The 22,405-nt window shown below is 30.8% G+C and overlaps 1 protein-coding gene across 4 annotated transcripts in view; it reads left to right on the top strand.

Annotated features, from left to right (window-relative positions):
* The window catches only part of LOC143237623 (copine-3-like), a 41,556-nt gene extending 24,402 nt beyond the window's left edge, over positions 1-17,154 (top strand). For all 4 annotated transcript variants that reach the window (XM_076477084.1, XM_076477082.1, XM_076477081.1 and 1 more), the window contains exons 8-15: positions 1,217-1,312; positions 2,128-2,217; positions 4,870-4,929; positions 7,874-8,007; positions 10,348-10,454; positions 11,759-11,892; positions 15,185-15,421; positions 15,771-17,154. In XM_076477084.1, coding sequence (XP_076333199.1) covers positions 1,217-1,312; positions 2,128-2,217; positions 4,870-4,929; positions 7,874-8,007; positions 10,348-10,454; positions 11,759-11,892; positions 15,185-15,421; positions 15,771-15,881 — 969 coding nt within the window. In that variant the 3' untranslated portion in view covers positions 15,882-17,154. The remainder of the gene's footprint in view (positions 1-1,216; positions 1,313-2,127; positions 2,218-4,869; positions 4,930-7,873; positions 8,008-10,347; positions 10,455-11,758; positions 11,893-15,184; positions 15,422-15,770) is intronic.
* Positions 17,155-22,405: the final 5,251 nt, after the last annotated feature.

Raw genomic sequence — 22,405 nt, 5'->3', positions numbered from 1 at the left:
TATTTTTGTTATATTTTTTTAATCAGCTTGTAGAGGAATTATTTTTTTTGTTGAGCACAGTTACAACAAAATATTAATAAATAGTTTCAAATTACCTATATGAAGCTGTTTTTTGTTATTCAGAAGAGTTATATATTTTGTACTGTGTAAAACAAACTTTTGAAAACATTAAGGTATTAAAACTTATTATGGTTTATTTTAACTTAAAACATATGCAGAGCTCAAAATTAATGCTAACAAATTGCTAATTAGTGTTGCAGTTCTGCCAGTAGAAATCACAGGAGGAAGTTGTACAGATTCTTATTGTACGGCATCAATACTCTTAAAGTATGTGCGATTTAGTTATGTATATTGCAGGATTCTAATCACTGTAATATTGATTAAGAAGATTGTTGTTTTTGTTAAGCCACATTGGGTTTACAACCCCCATTTGAGCAGCATGGCATACCTAAATTAAGTGTCAGGAAGTGGGGATAGCAAAATAATAGTTTCAGTTCTTTGACTGATTGCCAATGTATCTACCTTGTGGGCCAGCCAACTAGGCTCACACAATATGACCTCTGCAGTGTACTTTTGTGAGCAGCATGGAGAGAAATAGTGTGTCCAAGTGGCTACTCATTAAAGATAATAATAAAATAGAAGTCATATAAACTGCAGGTGTTTTTACACATTCCTTTTAATTTGTTCACAATTTACATGTTAGATCTTTTATTGATTTGTCAGCTTTTGTTAGTTAAACTGTAACTTTTAGTAATAAATGTTTTTTAGTATGGGATGGCTGTCAGCATTGGGGTACCATAGATTTCAGTTCAGGTGCTCATGGCCTAGATACGTCAATTACTGCTCAAATTGAGCATTTTTTAAACTTTTGTGAAGTACTTAAAGTAAAAGAACATCATTACATTTAATTAAAATGTTTTTGTTACTCAAAAATATTGGAAAAGAAAACAAACAGCAAGAGATTTATATCTGCAAACAGAATATGCATATATATTTTTAAATTTCATACATATGAAATAATTTATTATAAGTTAAAGCTAGTATTAAATTATTATTAAAGAATGATGTTTTTACTAGTAGAAGTTGTGTATTTCTAAGTGTAAAAAGAAAAATTTAAAAACCATTTACTGGTGCTTTCAAAAGTTAATGGTTGAGGTTTGTTTTTATTTAAAAATATTTAGTGTAAGAACTATATGAATTTAATTGTTATTTGCAGATATCTTGCTATGATTATGATTCTGATGGAAGTCATGACCTAATAGGTGATTGCACAACCACTTTAGGTCAGTTAATGGAAGCACAAAGCCATAAGGTGAGCTTTTCTTTCTTCTTTTAGAAAAATCAAAATACAAATTTTGATAATAATAATAATAATATTGTTTGTGGAATTAAATAGTGATTAAAAAAAAGAAATTTATAAGTGCTGTCTTTCAGAAAAAAAAATATTAATAATAAAATAAAATAACTCACTCATAAACAGCTTGTTCCACTTTATCATGACTTGGAAGAGATAAGCAAGATTTTCTGACCTATTAAACTTTTAGAAATGTAACCCATTTTTTTGCTTAATTATTTCAAACAATTTTCCTCATACTTAGTTATCACATCACTGATAGCAGATTAGAAGGGAATTTTTTTTCATTATTTAATGAAATAAGTTGGAATAATTTACCTTAGTTGAATATATTGTGTGAGAATTTTGGTTTCCTTGAACTTTAAAATGATTAAATTATATTTATTTTACTGCTTTCTAAGTGAAAAATCAAGATGTTTAATCAAGTGTAATATCTAATTACATGTCAGTATTTAATCTGGCATGTTGTACTGTCATGTTAGAACTTCAGTGAATTATCAACACTGGTCACATGAAATTTTTTGTTAGAAGAGCAAATTTGTTTAAACATGTGGTTTTTGTATAACAGTTTTAAGGCTCTTTATGCTCTTGAAATAAATTGTACTGCAAAAATATTTAATATTATTTGCTGCAAGTCACATATTTCTAACAAGTCATGAAGTATGAGTTGATAAATGGAGTAGGACCAGAATAACAACTTTGTTAGTTGGACATTGCATTGTGATTGTGTTGCATGTAATTCACTTTTTTTTTTGTAATGTTTGGTTATGCAGGTCGAGTGGCCATGTGTTAATAAAAAGAAGAAAGAGAAAAAAGGAAAATCATATAAAAACTCTGGAATTATAGTTCTTACTTCTTGCAAGGTGAAACTATTTTAATCCTTTAAATTGTGAATATTTTAAAAACTTTGAAATAAATGAATGCATTAAAATGAAAGCGTAAAATGTTTTCAACAAAGTTTGCTCACCTTTTTGTATAACAGAGAGCTAGTATCTCATGATAGTACCAAAATTTTAAACATTTAAGTCAGAAGTTGGTGTGAATTACCTTTCGTCTGATTTATTTTTATTTTATTTTTTGTTGCAGATAAAAGTTATAATTTTGGGATGCATATTGTGTGTGTTAAGGTTTCTTTGACAGTATTAATTCCCATTATATTAACCCAGCATGCAGATTCTATTAAGTGCTCTTCTGTGTCATCATTAGGTCAGTCAACCTATGATCTTGCACTGTCAACATACCAGACCAATTTTTATTTCTTAAAAAGGTATATTTCTTGGATCATCTGATTTATGAATTTATGACTCCATGTTTTTAACATATCCCAAGGTTCTAACAGTCCTCAATAGGAGTAATCTAATACTGTGATGGTGACAAGAACCACTTTGATGGTGAGTGATGTTACCACCATTGTGCTGTGGTTGGTTTGATTCTTTGTGTCTTTTGTTTTCTCTTTCTCCAGTTTTTCTTTGCTGAATCTTATGCTATGTTGTTGTACAAGCCTTTATCACCATAGTCACTTCTTTCAAATTGGGGAACACTTAGTTTTCTTTCTTTCACTGTCCATTTATGTGTCTTCCTCACTTATTCAACTTGTTTGCTTTTGTCCATACTTCACCTTCTTTTCATGGCTTCACATTGCCATCCTACTAGCTTTTCTGTGAGAAACTGGTGCATATCTGTTTTCCAGTTTACTGTTGATATTTTTCTTCCATTCTGTCCCAATTAACTTTGTTTCTGGGATGTGTATAGTTTGGATGCCTTACTTTTAGTTGTTAACCTCCTTCAGCTGTCTTCTAGGTGTGACTGTCTGGTAATGATTTTCCAAGATGGGTTACTTGGAGATGCTCCTTCCACTTTGGAAACTTTAGCTGATTTTGGTTATCAGCACTCTTCTCTGATGTCTTTCATTTCCTGAGTTTCTTAGTCTGCAATGCTTCAACATTCATGTTTGTGGGATTCTTATCAAGTTGCCTCTCACCTGTTCCTCATCCTTTTGCTCCTTTTTTGGGGGGCTGGCCATTGTAGTACATGGAGGTGACTGACTTGCTTTTGGAGCTGCTCCTCAGCTCCAGTCTGGTAGGAGCTTGATTCTCCCTTTTTACCACTTGTGGAGTCACTTCATGGATGTTTTTTTTGGGTCACACAGGTGTTTTCCCATGGACTCTTTCTGTCTTTTCTGGCTTAAACTCCTCTTTCTTCTCCTTTGGTTGTTAGATCTTGTGTGCCTTTAACACCTAGTGGAGGCTGTATCTTCTATATAGATTATAAACATCGTGGAACAAGTCTTCAACTCCTCTTGTGTATTTCGCTCCCAACTTCATGTTATTCCCAAAAAAAGATTGGAGCCCCATATAGACCTTTCATCTTAGAATTATTTTAGTCATTCCTCAGTTCACAATGGTAATTTTTTGTAATATAAGATGGATGTTTCCTCCTAGCCTGTAGATGACCAAAATCAATATTTTGAATCTGTTTTTCTACATATTTATTTGTGTATGCCTGATACTTTTTTTCACTTTGTCCATGACACTTGAAATTTTTAATTCCAGTCCCTTCCCTTCAGGTTAGCCAAGACCCTGTACATTTTCAATTTGGTTGTGAGTGCAACTGCATGGAAGATGCATTTGCTAGGTATCTATTACTGGCTGAGGAGTATTCCTTACTTGAAATAGATGTGGTCTCCTACTGAGTGATGCCCCACTAATGGTTGACATGCTCCATGGGTTTATTCCCTTTTTGATCTCTGTTTTCAAAAAAGAAACTCATCTTCCAGTGTGTATATTTTGTTTCAAGAAGAGTGAGCCTTTCTGCAAATGTTAGTACTCATGGGGATTATTGCACCTGAAAGATGTGTGGCTCTCTTGTTGAAGAAGAGCCATAGTATGATAATGATTATACCATAGATTGGTACAATAGACATTAATGTGTGTTGAGGTGGGAGCTTTGGGCATATGCAAAAAAATCTTTATGGCAGTTTTGCAAGGTAATATCTCTTTGTTGTTCACACAGGTGAGGAAAGTGTTAACTTCAGCCAAGTTCACAGTAATTCTGTTGCATAGCCTTACATTTTAAGATGTGTAAAACAAAAATACATGGCTTAGGTACTGTGCTAAAGGGAATTAGGTTTTAGTTTTAAAGTTACAGGCAGTGCCTTAGGCTAATATGATTTATTAACAACTTTGGGTTTATGTTTCCTGATTTTCAAATAAAATTGTTTGTAATTAGCTGTTTTTAATTTTTATGAATTTCAGAATAAAATCATTAAAGTAGGAAATATGCTAATGTTGTGACATTGTTTATGTATTTTATGATTATTTTTAACTCATCTGTTAGTATGGTAGTTATTAGTATTTGTATGATTAGTAATTATGACTCATGCATCTTGCTTGTACAGTGATTCACTGCTACTTAAAAAATAGTTACTATTATTAAAGTAATATTAATGAAAATATGAAAATTATAAGTTTTATATGAAATAGGTACATAACAGTAATGAAAATATTCTTTCTTAGGTTACAAAAGCATATACCTTTCTGGATTATATCTTTGGAGGAACCCAACTTAATTTTACAGTAAGTTATATTGAAAAATGAATTAAATATTTTAATTGTTTTCAAGCTCTTAACCATTTCTTGACTGGCTCAGTATAATATACATAAGTTAATTTTTTATACTATAACTTTTGATGCTGTATTTGTACCTTCACAAAATATAGTAGACCTTTAGTAAAGATTGCAAGTCTGTTGCACACAAAACATCAGATTTTTTAATAAAGTATTTTTACTAAAGATTTGTTTGTGAAAATATCAGGTCTGCTTGGTTACTAGTCTGAATGCAAAGTGGTATTCATGTTATGATTAAAAAAATATTCTCTGTCCCAAAAATCTCAGATATTACTTGTGTAATCTCTAAAACCTCTTAAGTACGTTTCAAACATTTGTTTTCAGTAAGACTGTATTTTGCCTGTTATTTTCTCTACCCTGTGTGGGGTCTGCATATTTGACCAACCTTGTAATCACCACAAAAAACTAGAAAATAAATATAAATTTTTGCTTTTTTTGTCATTCTAGGAATGACTACAACTTTTAACTCAAAAATGATGTGGCACATGTACTCTCATGTTACCATATTCAATATTATAAAACTGACCTTTAGTCTTTACAAAGAGACCTGTCTTGGCTGTGCTTTAATTAAATAGCATTAAGTTAAATACATTAACAATTCAGTTGTTATACATTATATATGTATATCAATTAGTACTATTTACAAAATCGTTTTTAAATTTATTTTTCTTAAAACATAGAACAGTAAATAAATATATGTAGCAAACAATTGTATCATCTAGTTATGACAACCTTTGTAATTGTTTGCTGCTTACCATAAGTGCAAAGTTTTTTTGTTTTTGTTTTCAAATTTTGCATGTGGAATGTGTTAAATAAAATCTTTTTTTTACATATATACATTTGAAATAAAAGAAAAAAATAATAAATAACTATATCAGTACCACTACAATTTATCAAGCTTAGTAATTAAGCAGTATTTTGTCAAGAAGACTAAAGACACAATTTACCTGTTTGAAAGCTTCATTTGAAAGAACTAGATGGCTTCCAGTCACCTTAAAATGAATAAGAAAGCAGTTACAGGGACTTTCTGAGCTTTCGATTGTTTATTCACATGTCATATATTGAAGTAAGTGTATATAAGGGACCATTTCAAAAAATAGAAAGAGGTGAGCAGGGCCACTGTGTTTGATTCAGTATGTAACCAATATTTCAGCATAAAGGAATGATACGAGATTCTTATTTTATATTCTAGCTTGTCAATATCATTAATTTATGTTCCTAATTCATATGAAGCTATAGACTTAGTATTTTGACATCAAAAACATCTAATTTGAAACAGTGCTGAATTAAACTTACCACATGACTCACTAAAATCTATATTTAGATGTCTTCTTTTAAAATTTAGTTTTAAATTAAGAAATTAACTAATGTATAATACTGAAATTTGAATTATAACTTACAGTTTGATACCAACCTTAATGATATAAATTCATAAAATAGTAGTTCAGTAAACCTTTGAATTCAAATCATCAAATATAATTATGTGGCCTTTGATCTGTGATCCATTGTGGTAGGGTTATGTATAATTTAATCAAATGTGTATGTAACTGTAGTAACCATGTGCTGTTAGAGTACTAGGGTGGGAATTGGAAAGTGCAATTAAGGTATATACCATGATGTGCTTTCAAACATTCCCCTCACTTTTAGCTATAAGGGATTTTATAATTATTACAATAAATCATGATAATTGGTTATAAGTAGCTGCAGAGACAGTGGATGCTGTTGACTTTGTGCTTTCCCTTTCATCAATGGGTAGAATGGTTATGTTAACTATATGTAACATAAGGTATCATTCAAATTTAAATATTGTATTAACGAAACATCCCATATTTTTGGAAAAGTAGTTTAATTTTAGTATGGTAAAAAAATTCAAGCACCAATTCAAACACTTTGTAACTGATTAATTAGTATACATTCAAGGGAGATAATTTTTCTTCCTAAGCACTGGAAGTGCCATTTAGCCACAATTATTTTTTTATGTCTGCTTTGCATTCATGAATGAGCATCTTGTCATTGTTATATATAGATAATTTAATAGTTACCTGCCAATTGTTAAGGTACCACCCAGAAAAAAAAATCCATATAAAAAATGTCACAGCTGGTTCTGGTTTGTTTATGTTGAGAATTGGGCATATCCGAACTGGTAGGAAAAAGTAGAAGTTTTGGCTAAACCTGGAAAATATGTTACATCTGTGGAAAATACTAAGTCTAAGAAGGTATAGAAAAATTTGTTTGATCTCAAAATATCAACTGTTTGTGCAGTTGTTATCAAACCATGCATTAAAATTTTTTTGCATTAAATTAATTCAATGTATATGTTAAATGCTTATTCCCCATGTTCAAATTTCAGGTTTGGCCTGTTTAGCACCATACTGTGAATCAAAATGTTCATGGTTCATGTCCAATTGCCATAAAATTGCTGCACACTTTACGGATATGGGTGCTTTGTAAGAGTCGCATTCACATCTTGGTATTTGATTAGAATAGCCCAAGACATTATAGTAGGTATTGTTGGTTAGCTGGTTTCCTTTTAGTTTGTCAGTTCAAAATTAAGGATGGCTAATGCATATAGTCATAATGTAACTTAGTAAAAATATCTAAAACAGTTTAGAAAAATGTTAACTTACTATTCAGAGTTACAGTAATTGTGAATGAATAAATATATATATTTGTCTTCCAAGTGCATTAAGTTTATAAGAATAGTACTTTACTGAAAGTTCATATAAGCACAAACATAGGAAAACAACAATTTTAGAATTTTTTTTTAGTTATTCTCATAATAATTTTCTGTGGCAAATTGTTCTTTATGTACTATGTTTTATCTTCCTTAAAGTAAATGAGTGTATTTAGTTCTTATGGCTTACAAAATCAAAAGTTTATTTTTACCTTAAAGGTGGCAATAGATTTTACAGCATCTAATGGTGATCCAAGAGATTCCAGATCTCTACATTTCATACATCCTACAGAGCCAAATCAGTACATGAAAGGAACTTTGGCTGTTGGTAATGTTATACAAGACTATGACAGGTAAAAATTATTTTTCAACAATATAATTGTAAATGACATATCAGCATTTTTAATTTCCAAAGTTCATGTTGAGATCATGATATTAATGTCTTTTTCTCTTTGATCCAAAATGAAGAATTTCCTAGCATAAGATTTTTTGTTAAATGTTAATATCGTGTGAATTGTGTTAATCATTATGCAACACACATAAAACCAATTTAGTGTAACAGTGTATTGTTGATTTGTATTGAATTTGATGTAACAGCACCATCTGTATCACTGTCAAAAGATGTAGATACATTTATTACAGAAAAATACTAAAGTTAATAAAAATACAAAATATCATTGTTGATGTTTATCACAAATACTGCATATCAATTTAAAATTACAATAATAATTTGTTGAAGGACAGTGATAATAATTTTAAAATAATCAAATTATAGCTAAAGTAGTATTGTTGTATACTTAATATAAATAAACAATTTCCAATGCAAACATTTTATGACAATAACTTAAAAACAAAGGTTAAGGTCGTAAAATTATTGTTTCCTTATATTGATGACATGTAGAGATATTACTATTTCTTGCTTACATGAAACATTCAGTAAAGCACCATTCTTAACAGTTTAATGTACTCAGTAAACAAACCACATAAAAATAATGATTTTAAGCAAGTATTGAATATGTTTAGAAGTATTCATCAGTTTTATAAATATTACTGACAGAAACTCCAAAAGCTGTTTATTGCATGTGTTAAGATTTAGCTGTACATAGTATGAACATATACATGTGCCTTTTCTTAACTCTCATGAACACATACACAGGTAATCAAACAAATAGTATATATATTTATTAGTAACTCATGAAAACTTAATTATTGTTTTTTTTCCTCTCTCAGGCTTAGTATAATTTACACAAGTTAAGTATTTATACTATAACTTTTGATGCATTATGTATGCCTTCACAAAATATTTATATGGCACATAAATGTTTGACAGTATTTTTTCTCAATAAATTTTTATTGCCTCAACATCATGTTCCTTCATCTTATAAATAAATATTTAGAAGGAAAAAAAGTTCTCTTTAAACTCAGTTATGCTTACATTTTTGTTTGGATGATGTGAATCAGTTGCATAATGGGAAATTTGTTAGCAACCATTTTAGACAATGAAGCAATCGCATAGTAACTGGGTTATTTGGGTTTTAGATTTCTCAAAAATTTGGAATTGTCAATTGTTTTAATTTCTCTAATTTGTAATATTGTCTGTTACCATACGAGGTCTGTTCAAAAAATATGCGGACTGACGTCATAAAACAAAATGTACTTTATTTAGAAGTTACAGGTCTGGGACCCCTTCAAAGTACTCTCCTCCCCAACGCACACACTTATCCCAACGGTGTTTCCACTTGTTGAAACAGTCCTGGTACGCTTCTTTTGTAATGTCCTCCAGCTCCTTCGTCGCATTTGCCTTAATCTCGGGAATCGTCTCAAATCTTCTTCCTTTCAAGGGTCTTTTGAGTTTGGGGAACAAGAAAAAATCGCAAGGAGCAAGGTCAGGTGAGTAGGGGGGTGGGGAAGAACAGTGATTGAGTGTTTGCCCAAAAACTCGCAAGTTCTGAGGGCTGAATTTCGCAGAAACGCGGTGCATCTTCAATTTTTCAGTCAAAATCTCGTAACAAGATCCAACTGATATCCCACACTCTTCAGCAAGCTCCCTGACAGTCAGATGTCGATTTGCCCGCACCAGGGTGTTGATTTTATCGACGTGTGGGTTGTCAGTTGACGTGGAAGGACGTCCAGGACGCTCATCATCTTCAATAGACTGTCGACCATCCTTAAAACGTTCATGCCACTTGAAACATGCCGTACGCTTCACAGCAACATCACCGTAAGCCGTGTTAAGCATAGCAAAAGTTTTAGTCACAGATTTTCCAAGTTTAACACAAAATTTCACAGCAAGTCGTTGCTCCTTCAGGTCATTCATTCTGAAATCTGCCAAACGAAAAAATCGCACTTCATTTAAAACCGCATAGCTAATACACAAATGAAGATATCTGCAATCGGGAAATGGCGTCGTAATCAGCTGATCTGTGCAACCTAGCAGATTCCCCTGGAACCAACTGGGGCCGTGCAAATCAAACAGTCCACGTATTTTTTGAACAGCCCTCGTAATTTAATTAATTTGATACATTGATATAGTTGGTACGATATTATATTAATATTTATTTCCCTACATCCTTAAATTAAAGTAGAGAAATACTTAAACATCTGCCACTTAAATACCAACAGCTTCTTTTTTATTTTGTTGATAGTAATAACATTGTATATTTAAAATTGTATTAAAAATACTTTTGTTTCAGTGACAAGATGTTTCCTGCATTAGGATTTGGAGCTAGGATACCACCAACATGGCAAGTGTCTCATGAATTTGCGTTGAATTTCAACATGAATAATCCTTTTTGTGCAGGTTAGTTTATAAAAAATCTACATAAAAATTTAAACAGTAATAAGAATATGATGTGTAGAATGGAGGTATGCTTGAATTCTAATCTAAAATAATGATTTAGCTGAAAATGATAGTAAAATAACTTGTTACCTATTATCTAAGGATTATGTATATATATATATATATGTATACACACACACAAAATCAATATAATGTAATCAGTATTTTAAATGTTTTAACATGTGAAACAATAAATTAGCAGTAAGAAGTTATTCAGCAGAACAATTCATTAAAAAAGTTTTCACAAATGCAATTTTTTTCAGTTTTTGGAGAAACTTTTGCACAATTAGTTCACACAACCAATATAAAAAAACATCGTGGAAAGTAATGATTAATTGACTGTACACTTTATTTATTAAAATTGAATAATCCAGAAGTTTTGTGTTTTTATTATGCATGTTTTAAAGTGTAACATATATTGGGTTAATTCTCTTGTAGAATCTAACAGTTTATTCATTTTCTCAAAGAAGATATTATTTTAAGGAGTTTGAGCTTTTCTTTGAGTGATAATTGTGTTTTTCTTGAACACCTGAATCATAAAGAAAGATTTTTCATTTTATGATTTATTCCTTTTTAATGTTGATCTATTTAATATAAATGTATGTACACACCTGTCTAAGTACTGATACTTTAAGTGCCAACAGAAAAAAATAAGATTATATATAAACACATTTATAGTGATAAAAAGTTAGTGTTTTTTGTCCTATGCTAAGTTTTTTGAACAGAAACTATTTTATAACATAGGTTTGTATATGTGTTGTGTATAAATATAAAAATTTAGTATACAAAAAGGTTATTTTTATATAACTACCTTTACACTTATTAGATCATAATAGTATTGGATATTCAGAATTCAGAAGTACATTTTTAATAGGTTTGGAAGTTCTTACATAGAGTAATATTTGGGTATTGAGGCTGTGTAAAAGAAAGTAATAAAAATTGCACATGCACTTTTATATTTGAGTATCTGTCTAACCATATATTGAGTTTTGACAAATGAAGATTGATGAGAATGTTAAGGCTCTATATATTTGTGTTATTAAGAAACAAACTGGATGGTACCGTATACCTATGTTGTGATCATTTACAAAATGTTCTGATCAAGTATGAAGAAAACTGTTGCCTCTTATTCATGTACTAATATTCTATGTCCATACCTTTTTGTTCTGTTATATTTTGAATGAAAAATTTGAAAGTGAATAAATTCATTTTCTGTAATGTTTTGTAAAATAGCTAGTTGGCAGTAACTTATTTTTCATTAACAGGTGTGCAAGGTTTAGTAGAAGCTTACCGTAATTGTTTACCCCAGATACAACTATATGGCCCAACAAATTTTTCTCCTGTTATCAACCATGTGGCTAAGTTTGCATGGCAGGCTCATCAACAGACTGTCCCTGATGTAGGTCACATAGGTGTTGTGTGTACCAGTGATTGTAAATGAGTTAGAATGTTACTCACAGTATGTTTAGATTATTAAAAACAATTATTGCAAAAAAAAAAAAAGCTTTTGAAGTAACTTTTTCATTCTAACAATTTTGATTAAACTATAATTTCTACTTCTTCAGACTTCACTGTGGCAAATAACTGCATTTGCTTGTTCTATTGTACATATTGTAGGCCTAAACATTAAGCATCTAATTATACTAATTTTCATGTATTGATAAAAGATAACGTGTTTTATAAGAAACAGAATTTTCCCTTAAAAATGAAAAGTTGTACAGTATGGTTTCATTTTCTCAGTGATCATAGTTAAATGCTGCCTTTAAAAAATAAACTTACAACTGCACAGACTATACATAAATCCTTAAATAGAGTAGCTATTTGCTACTTTTATAATAAATCAATCACACCAATATTTTTTGCACATTTATTGATATTTTTTAAAATGAAGAAATGCAGGTAAAGAAAGGAAAGCAGTTAAGTATTTTTTATCTTCATGTTGTATGAGTTTTAATTTTGATTGTATCAGGTTTTTCAATTTCATTGTTTTATCTCTCTTTAACAGCTATAAAACACAACAGGAGGCAATTTGTGATGAGTTGGAAGCCAATTCTTTTTTGTAAACTCAGTTAAAAATTTTGGCTCTGTTTTTCCTGTAGAGTTTCCATGAGCTTGAGAGCAATGAATGTGTTACATGTATATGTATAATGTTTAAGGCAAGTTTGTTCACTTGTCAGAAATATGTAAGTAGCCTAAAAACCCTGAGGTCAAGATTTATAGAAACAATGTTATTTTGACAGTTAAAATAGAATTTTTGATATTATAGTTGTAATATTTTACTTTATAGAATTACCTTAAGTGTTATTGTAAAATTACTGTATTATTAATACTTTTTTTTTCTAAGTTGAAAGTTTTCACTCTTTGTAAGCATTTTGGATATTTTAGTTCTCTAGTTAAATTATAATATTGCACAAAGTGATGTATGCAACAAATGCAGATACAATTTTCTCTTACAACTTACATCACTGTACTATATTCTAGGTTTGTTTTTTTTTGCTAGGCCCCCACAGTGGCAAACTGGTATGTCTACAAACTTACAATTTTCCCCCGCTAGTACAGCGGTAAGTCTACCAATTTACAATACTAAAATCAGGGGTTCAATTCCCCTCGATGCATGCAGCAGATAGCCTGATGTGGCTTTGTGAAACGAAAAACACACAAAAGAACTTACAATGATAGCAGTTGGGTTTCAATGCTCATGATGGTTTGAACACAGCCCATTGTGTAGCTTTATGCTACACTAATAAAAAAAATGTTTATTAGTGTCTCTTGAAATTCATGTCTGAATACTGCAATTTTGGGTTTCACTTCTGTACTCTCCTTACAACATACACTCAACAATTTTCCAAATCTGCTTAGTTTATATTTTATGTAGATATAACTGTGTAGATTCCACAGAGTGAACATTTTTGGAAAGTACCTTTTGTGAAACTAACAATAAGGTAATACATTGTTGTCAGCAACTTGCAAATTTCATTGCAAGTGAATATAATGAAAGAAATAGCAATTTACCTTTTTATGTGAAACTCACTACTTTATGCTAAAATCAAAACTTCAGTGATGCATTCATTTCTTACTTTAAACACTGAAACCACAACATAGAATCAAAACAGTATTTCCCATAATCAGTGATGATGAAAAAACCCACTTGTAGAGAAAAATATATACGTAACAACGGCTGGTTTGGGTTGAGAAAATTTCTTATGTAGAGGAGGGAACAATGTTTCGACCTTTTTTGGTCATCGTCAGGTTCACAAAGAAAGAAAGAGGTAACTGACCGATAACTGACTACATGTTTAAAGGGGTTGTGTAACTGAGTGCAGAAATGTAGAGGGCATGCTTAGATGTTTGATTATATTTATTAATATAGGTATATATGTGTTCCTTTGTATTGATTTATTTTGGGATTGAGTTGTTGTATAAGTAAGGATACTTTAATTTTGCATTTGTTTGTGTTTGTTTCTTTATTTAGTATTTGTTTTCTATGTTTATGTGATTTTACAGTGTTCGAAAACGTGTGAAGGTGACTGTTTGTGTTCTTTGAATCTGGTTTCCATTGTTCTACTTGTTTCTCCCAACATAGAAGTTGTGGCAGTTATCACATTGTATTTTATAAATAATGTTGATGTGGTGTTTGTCAGTGTAGTTTTTAAATAGTATAGACCTTAGTTTTGTGCCTGGTTTTTGAATAAATTTGGTATTAACTGGAATGTCATATTTTGTTGGTTATTTTTCAGATTCAAAGAACACAAAAAGTCACATTTACACGTTTCTGAACACTGCAAATCAAATAAACACAATATAACCATAGAAAACACCCAAATACTAAATAAACAAACACAAACAAATGCAAAATTAAAGTATCCTTACTTGTACAACAACTCAAGCCCAAAATAAGGCAATACACAGGCACACCTTTATACCTATATTAATAAATATAATCAAACATCTAAGCATGCCCTCTACATTCCTACACTCAGTTACACAACCCCCTTCAAACATGTGGTTAGCTATCGGTCAGTTACCTCTTTCTTTCTTTGTGAACCTGACGAAGACTGAAGAAGGTCGAAACATTGTTCGCTTCTCTACATAAAAAATTTTCTCAACCCAAAGCAGCTGTTTTTACATATATATAGTATTTCCCATATAACAAACCACATAGTAAGTATGGTTCATAGACTGCCACATGCATCATAAAATCACAATTTATGAAGTTTTCAACTGCTCACTGGAAGGTCTGCTTCATATAGCTGTATGCTGTTTGTAGTACATGCACAGAGATTAATACAATGAGTAAAATTGAAACATTAAAGTACTAACATCTAAAGTTAAAGTCTAAAAAAATTACAATTATAGAAAAGGGTAAAAAATGGTCTGATGGGAGATACTCATTACTTTGAGGAGAATAAAAGTAAATATTTTGATGTCTATTTATGCAGTTATCAGTGTGTGTGTATGTGTGTACATGTACTGGAACTATTTTAATAACTAAAAAATATTTGTACAAAAAACAGTCTTAACTAGCACCTAAGATGCATTGAAAACTCAGTATTTCTTTGGGCATAATAAGATGACAATTGAACTGACTGAACCATTATTAAACAAAATTTTACTATAATCAGATGAACTTCATATCACAAGAAAGGATAATTTTAGTGGCCTTGAATCAAATAGGTTTTTCTTTTTACCAGAGTTACTTTGTGCTTTTACTTTTGACTGATGGTGTTGTAACAGACATGGATGAAACAAGAAGGGCCATTGTGTATGCTTCTCAGTTGCCAATGTCAATAATAATTGTTGGGGTAGGACAAGCAGATTTTTCAGCAATGAACTTTCTAGATGGAGATGATGGAGCTTTGCGATCACCAGAGGGTCAACCAGTAGCTCGAGACATAGTTCAGTTTGTACCATTTTACAGGTTTGAAAAGGTTAGAACAAATAAATTTTACTTCTAAACTGGCATTTAAAAATGAAATTGAAAAGTTAAAATAAAATTATTAAGCACTGTTCAAAATTAATTGTTATGTTCAAGAAGTTTTTAATTAGTGAATTTTACTGGAGGTAATTGTTTTTTGTTTTTTTTTATAAATGTTTAACATTTTTCTAATAGGCCATTTATTCTGGAAGATTGTCCTAGAGATTTTGTAAAACTTAATATTAGAAGACAAAAATGTTTTAGATTTTAGTGTTACAGTATTCTGTATGAATACTTTTTAATTGTTTACTGAACTTAGATGTGAACAATAATCTAAAATAGACTTTTTCTTTTATATGCAGGGCCCCTGTAGTTTACTTGCAAAGGAAGTTTTAGCAGAAATACCTCAGCAACTTGTTCAGTACTACAAAATGAGAGGTATACCTCCAAAGCCCCCAAAACAAACCACTTGAAATAGGAAAGTGTCAGTATTTTTCCCTTATTAGTTTGTATTAAGAGGAAAAGATATTTTATTTAAATAAGTGAAATTGATTGAAAAATGCATTATTTTCAAAAATGTAATACATGGATGTGTAATGCTAATTTTGCTTCAAATCTTAATATGCATTAACAAAATGCATTATGTCAATATTTTAGCATTCTGAATTATTATACTCAGCCATTTTTTTAATTCATATGTGTTTCTACCTATACACTGAGCAATGTTTTATATTTAAAAAACAAAAATTATAAAGAGATCTGGCATTTCACAGATGCATGGGAAATCATTTAGTTGACTGTATTTATTTTTCATAAATGTAATATGTATATTATTGAGGTTTGCCATATTCTTACATTTACCACAATTTAATTTTTTTTATCAAAAAGATTTTGAAGATATTAAGAATTTTAGTAGCTCTTTTTTTTTACCACACAAGGAACCAGTTTTATATTAAAGATACAAGTGGAAATATATGTACAAGCTAGATATTGTAGTTGAGAGTTATATTGAAAACTGTGTTGGAATCTTTTTTTATTATTATTTTGTGAAGTCATAATGATACAGATTTGAAATTGATGTTTAAAAAATAAAGTTCTTATAAATCAAACAATTTAAAGTTTTTAACCAAAGAATAGTTTTATTCTTGATTTCCCTATATTATCTTTATTCATATATACTACATTACCTTCACTCATATCAATAGCTATTCTCATTGAGTGCTGTCCTCACTATACAAAAAAAAAAAAAAGTTATGCATAGCACAAACCTTTATTCTCTCACTCAGTTAGAATTGACTGATTCCAGTGTGTGTAATGTAAATCATCATCCAAAAAAACCCTCCACTAATAAGAGTGCAATATACTGTCATGATGAATGTGACTCCCTCTGTTTAATTGTACCGAACTATCAATTATCATTTAGCACAACTCGTTATAACGTTTGTTTGTGCTTTCTTCACGAGTTTTATTTTAATATTTTTCTGTATCTTTGTAGTAATTTCTCTCAACAAGTTCAATATTTATTATACAAGTAATATTTGTTGAGCTATCCCAAAGTGAAATTGTTTTATATTTCTGCCCAGTTACAGCATGTATTACTTCATTGCAAAAACGTTTTATTTGTTTCTGTCAACAAAGTTGTGTTTGGTTATTCATTTTGCATTATCAATTCTATGTTACCACTTAAGAGATTATATATGTTCTTCTTGATGACGAGAAATATGCTTAAAATAAAAATGTATCTCAGAACATTTTGAGGATTTTACTAACATCGTTCATGGATTTACTTCCTTCAAATGGGAGTACTCTTAACGTACTTTTCTACTCCTTCCATAGTCAGCTCAGGTAGTTGGATATTCCAGTTTGATAAGTTTTTCCTGTTAAATACCTCACATTCTGGTCGCTTTGGTGTGTGTATTTTTAAACACCCCCTCCATTGGGCTGTCCGTTCTCCAGTTCAATGCATTTGAAGGTGTATTCTATTATCTAAGCCTTTATATTGTGTTTTTTCTTAATTTTCATCTTCTTCTGTATGCATTGGTAGTTCAACATATACCATACAATGTTAGATTACTTTTTATCATGCAAGATGCATGATTAAGCCCTCTTCTTTCTAAAGAACTTCCCGACCAAACACGCTTTATTACCTCTTTAAACATATTTTTTTAAGTGACTTAATTTAACTTAAGATGCAAAGAGTATCAATAACTGAAAAAACATTTATTAAAACAAAATAGTTCTTTTGTTATTATTTATATTTTTAATATTTATATAAGGGTGGACAAAAAAGTGTCCCTCTTCAAAATGTTGTGAGTTTGTCATATTTTTTAGAACACACTAAACAAGATCTCTTCAGATACGATCTCCAATCTTAATTTGAACACACTAAACAAGATCTCTTCAGATACGATCTCCAATCTTAATTTAACACACTAAACAAGATCTCTTCAGACACGATCTCCAATCTTAATTTGAACACGACTTTCGTGAGTAGCTGAAGTTTTCATGATTTTCGTGACATTTTGTCTTGAAAAGTGTTGTGAATCTGCTGCAGTTTATTGGATTTTCGTATTCTAATTAGCCTACAAAATAATCAAACAAGTTGTTCGTAAAACTTGTGGTCAGAGGCTAGACATGGATAAATTTAATATTAAATGCATCAAAATTAAATATTGTGTTTTGTCTTAAAATTGTGGGAGATTTTAAAAACAACGTATATTATCAGATTAAATGAAACCATATTTAACAGTGTGTTCAAAAAGAATTTTGTGCAAGTGCCCAAAAATCGCCACATTACTTTCGTATTGTGTATCTTACAGAGAATACATCCTTTCAATTAGTCGAGAATGTAGTAGTAAGTTGCTTAGTGTATTCTTTATATTTAAATTGTAAAACTATAAATCAATATAAAAAATGAAATATATCTTTCTAAATACTTTAAAGATTACTTAATGGCTTTTAACAGCTAAAGTACCCAACGAACGAAATAGTACACTAATCTTTATAAATATAAGAAACAAAAAAAAAAGCTACACTAAATTAGCTATGCTGGTGACCAGGTTCATTTTTAGTTCTAAATAGTTTACTCATGAGTTATTATTGTATACAAGTATGAGGAATAAAGTCATTGCTAAATAAAAAAACTATGAACTTGCTACTGAACTTGAAAAACGAACTAAACGAGATAAGAATAGAAGTGGACTTAACCACTTGATCGACTGATGATTACATAGAAGACTAAGCTGTCTTGATTCTGCATGGAAAATAAAATCCCTACATGACTGGATCTATTTTGTTTATTTAAAGTTTGGTGTTTGAATAGGATTTTAGCTTTCATCATAATCTTTACTTTTACTACTATTTTGCAGTAAAGTAATATTTTATAATTTCAAATTCTCGTTCTATTTGTTGTGCCAGTGAGGAAGCCGATTTTATTTTCAATGTAAAGCTGAGACAGCTTGGTATGCATATGTGATCATTAACCGATCAAGTGATATGCCCACTTCTATCCATATCTTGTTTCATTCCTTTTCTCAAGTTCATTAACCACCTGTGCATAATTCTTTTATCTAGCAACAATTATTTCTTTATACATGTTTGTATACATTTGTATAAAATGGCGTACGTAAGTTATTAGGTTAACATTATAAATTTTGCGTAGAATAATAATAAAAAAGGTATTGAAATATCGTGAACATTGTTTTGCACTATCAAATGCTGATAAAATTATATCTACTACTAGGTAGTAGGTAGGCGTTAGGCCTGTTGAAGAAAGATAATGATGAACGACGGTTTGTGACCTTGGAATTCTCTGAATAGCTGGAAGCGGCAAATACATCTGAGATAGAGCGATTATGCCAGTTAACTCTTCATATCTAGCTTCTGATTTACTCAAAAGAAAGAAAGTCCACGTGACTTTTGTATTGCTTTAAGACGGGCGTTTGTGCCATACATATATACAGAATGCTGGCACATTCTCCGTATTATTTGTAGTTCCGAGTCTACATAATTTCAGGACCATCTGTAACTAATAGTAAATAAAGAAAAAAATACATTTTACAACAAACTATTAGTTAAACTACACTAAAATTCAAAGTTAAAAGAAATAAACCAAGTTTTCTTTCTTACGTTTTACTAATCAAGCAAAACTGCCACAATAAAAAAAACACAAAAAACCTTCCAAGAAGTCCTCCGCTAGTAAAGCGGTATGTCTCCGGATTTACAATACTAAAATCAGAGGTTTGGTTACCCTCGGTGGGCTGAGCAGATAACCCTTTGTGGCTTTGCTATACGAAAAAAAAACGAAACACACCTTCCAAGTTTGTGAAAAAATAAATGTAAAACACACTAAAATAACATTTGGTATTGAGTGAAAAGCTTTGTCGGCAGCACACAAGTTGTTGTTAAGATGCTGTGTATGTTTTTACTGCAAACAAATAGTGCAGAGACAATAAATATTAATCTTACTAAGATGTACTGTCACACAAACTAGCGACCATTAAATAACGCTTCGCCAGTACAAGCTATTATGTCATAATAAACAATAAAACTATTTGAATTAAAAGGAAGAAATGCAATGTTTTACAAAGAACAAGAGAGAAAAAAGGAACAAAAACAGCACTGAATAATAAATATTAAGAGCTAAAAAAGACTTAAAATTACCAATGTAATAGCCAGTATGGTGTTTTGCACATCAACACATGGGCCCGGCCTGGCCAAGCGTGTTAAGGCGTGCGACTCATAATCTGAGGGTCGCGGGTTCGCATCCCCGTCGCGCTAAACATGCTCGCCCTTTCAGCCGTGGGGGCGTTTTAATGTTACGGTCAATCCCACTATTCGTTGGTAAAAGTAGCCCAAGAGTTGGCGGTGGGTGGTGATAACTAGCTGCCTTCCCTCTAGTCTTACACTGCTAAATTAGGGATGGCTAGCACAGATAGCCCTCGAGTAGCTTTGTGCGAAATTAAAAAAAAACAAAACACATCAACACATGTTGTCAAAGTGGTTAATCCACGTAAATTCTAAAAGCTGAAGCAATATTTTTTATCTTGCCCGAAAAGTAGGGGCACGTCACCATATATAGAAATTCCAACTCCCTGTTGAATCCTTGTAAAACTCACACAAGGATGGTAAGTTATTGTAAAAAGTTTGTTCCATTTATCAAATTGCAACTGTTTAATGTAAAAAATGGGTGGTTTCTTGCCTTTATGCTCACTGTTACATAAACTACGGCACAGTAAGTTTGTGTTTTTAATTAGATGCCTAAAGCTTTCACAACTTGTTTAACATATCCTTTCTAAAAACAATAAGTTTCCATAGGTAAATAAAACCTAAGGGATGATCAAGCACACAAATAATACCGATATTTTAAATCATTATTCATAAAAAAAAATTTTTAGGGGAAATAGTGGTTACTTTTGAATTTATCTTCAGTAAATCATTCTTTTATATAAAATTATTTTTAACAAACCCAAGTTTCCAAGAATGTTGTCTATTTATTACTTTAGACAGGAAAACTTTTAACATTTAGTTACAAGCTGAGAACTTCGCCTCTTTTTTTTTTTTTTTGTCAATATTTCCAAAAAAATTGCGCCCCAGTTATATAAAAAAGGAAATTGGAAAGTTATATACCTAAAGCAATTTCATCATCAGTAATTTATGTTTGGATTTTCCCTTTCAGAAATCAAATACAGATTTGAAGAAAGGGTGTTGTATTTCCGTTTTTTTCACTGTAGTTTAATTGTGCTCCAACTCCTCGCCTCCCATTTAAATATCTAGGAAGACCCCCACCCCTCATTTTAAAAGAAACAGATGTACCAATTGCTTGTAAGATAAAAATCTCTCAGCTTCAATAAAAGTACTCCTAATATTGGCCTAATTAATGTTAGTAAGTAGCGTGTACAGCATAGTACTAGCCTAATTGAAATTATAATAAATTATTAATTGCTTATCATTTATAGAATGGTATTAATTCAGACAACACTTGTAAAATTTTTGAAGTTCAATAATCTTAAGCTGTAACCCTATACTAGTTATAATATACAAGAAAAAAAATGATACTTCCAGGACATGTTTTTATCACATAAAACTAACATTAGTCACACTTTTTAGACAATACTACAGTGAAATGTAAATTATAATTTCGTTTACAGATCTAACATTCAGTTCTAACACTAAGGAACATTGTAATGTATTTGTTTTACTTTGTTTTTTAAACACGACATTTCATTCTTACAGGTCATGAGGCCGTTTCCAATTTCGCTAACAGAACAAGATCTTGTATAGGCCTTGCTAAACGTGTGCTTTAAACTAATCTTGGTCATTCTAAACTTGTGTTCTTTTAAAGGTTAGTAGATTATAATTATAACTTTAATATATGTATTTGAACAAAGCCTGATGTTATATCTATTGCCAAAGGTGCATTTCGCTCAATCCAAAGACCTCCATGCCTATTAGAATGATATACACCATTGGTCGAAACATCATTATATCCTTCTATTTGATATAACAGTTGTTATGGCATGTATGCCTTTTACAAGCTGGCAAAGAATGATTACAACTATACTTGTCATGAGACAATGAGATAGGCCTCACTATTACTAAGGCCTATTACTAAAATGTATCATGTAATTAAGTTTTTATTTTACATTAATATTTCAAGGCATTAAGTGTACTCTAAGATGAGCAAGCAAAATTACTGGCACAGATAGCACAATAAAAGACAGATACAGAAAATATCTCATCACATGAAGGATTGAAGGTCAGTAGCTTATTGAAAGAACCAAATATATTGTGCAACACATTCCATAACTAATTTTAGTTTCCAACAACTACTACAGTGACTCAGCCTGGCCAAGTAACTGGCACTTAACTCACAATCTGAGAGCTGGAGGTTTGAATCTCCATCCCACTAAACATTTTTGGCCTTACTGTTGATGTGATGGTCAATCTAGTTGTTGGTGAAAGGGTAGCCCAAGAGTTGGCAATGAGGACTGGCTGC

This window comes from Tachypleus tridentatus, chromosome 13, assembly GCF_004210375.1.
Source record: "Tachypleus tridentatus isolate NWPU-2018 chromosome 13, ASM421037v1, whole genome shotgun sequence".
NCBI classification, from domain to species: Eukaryota; Metazoa; Arthropoda; class Merostomata; order Xiphosura; family Limulidae; genus Tachypleus; species Tachypleus tridentatus.
This window is presented reverse-complemented; position numbering and strand designations above follow the sequence as displayed.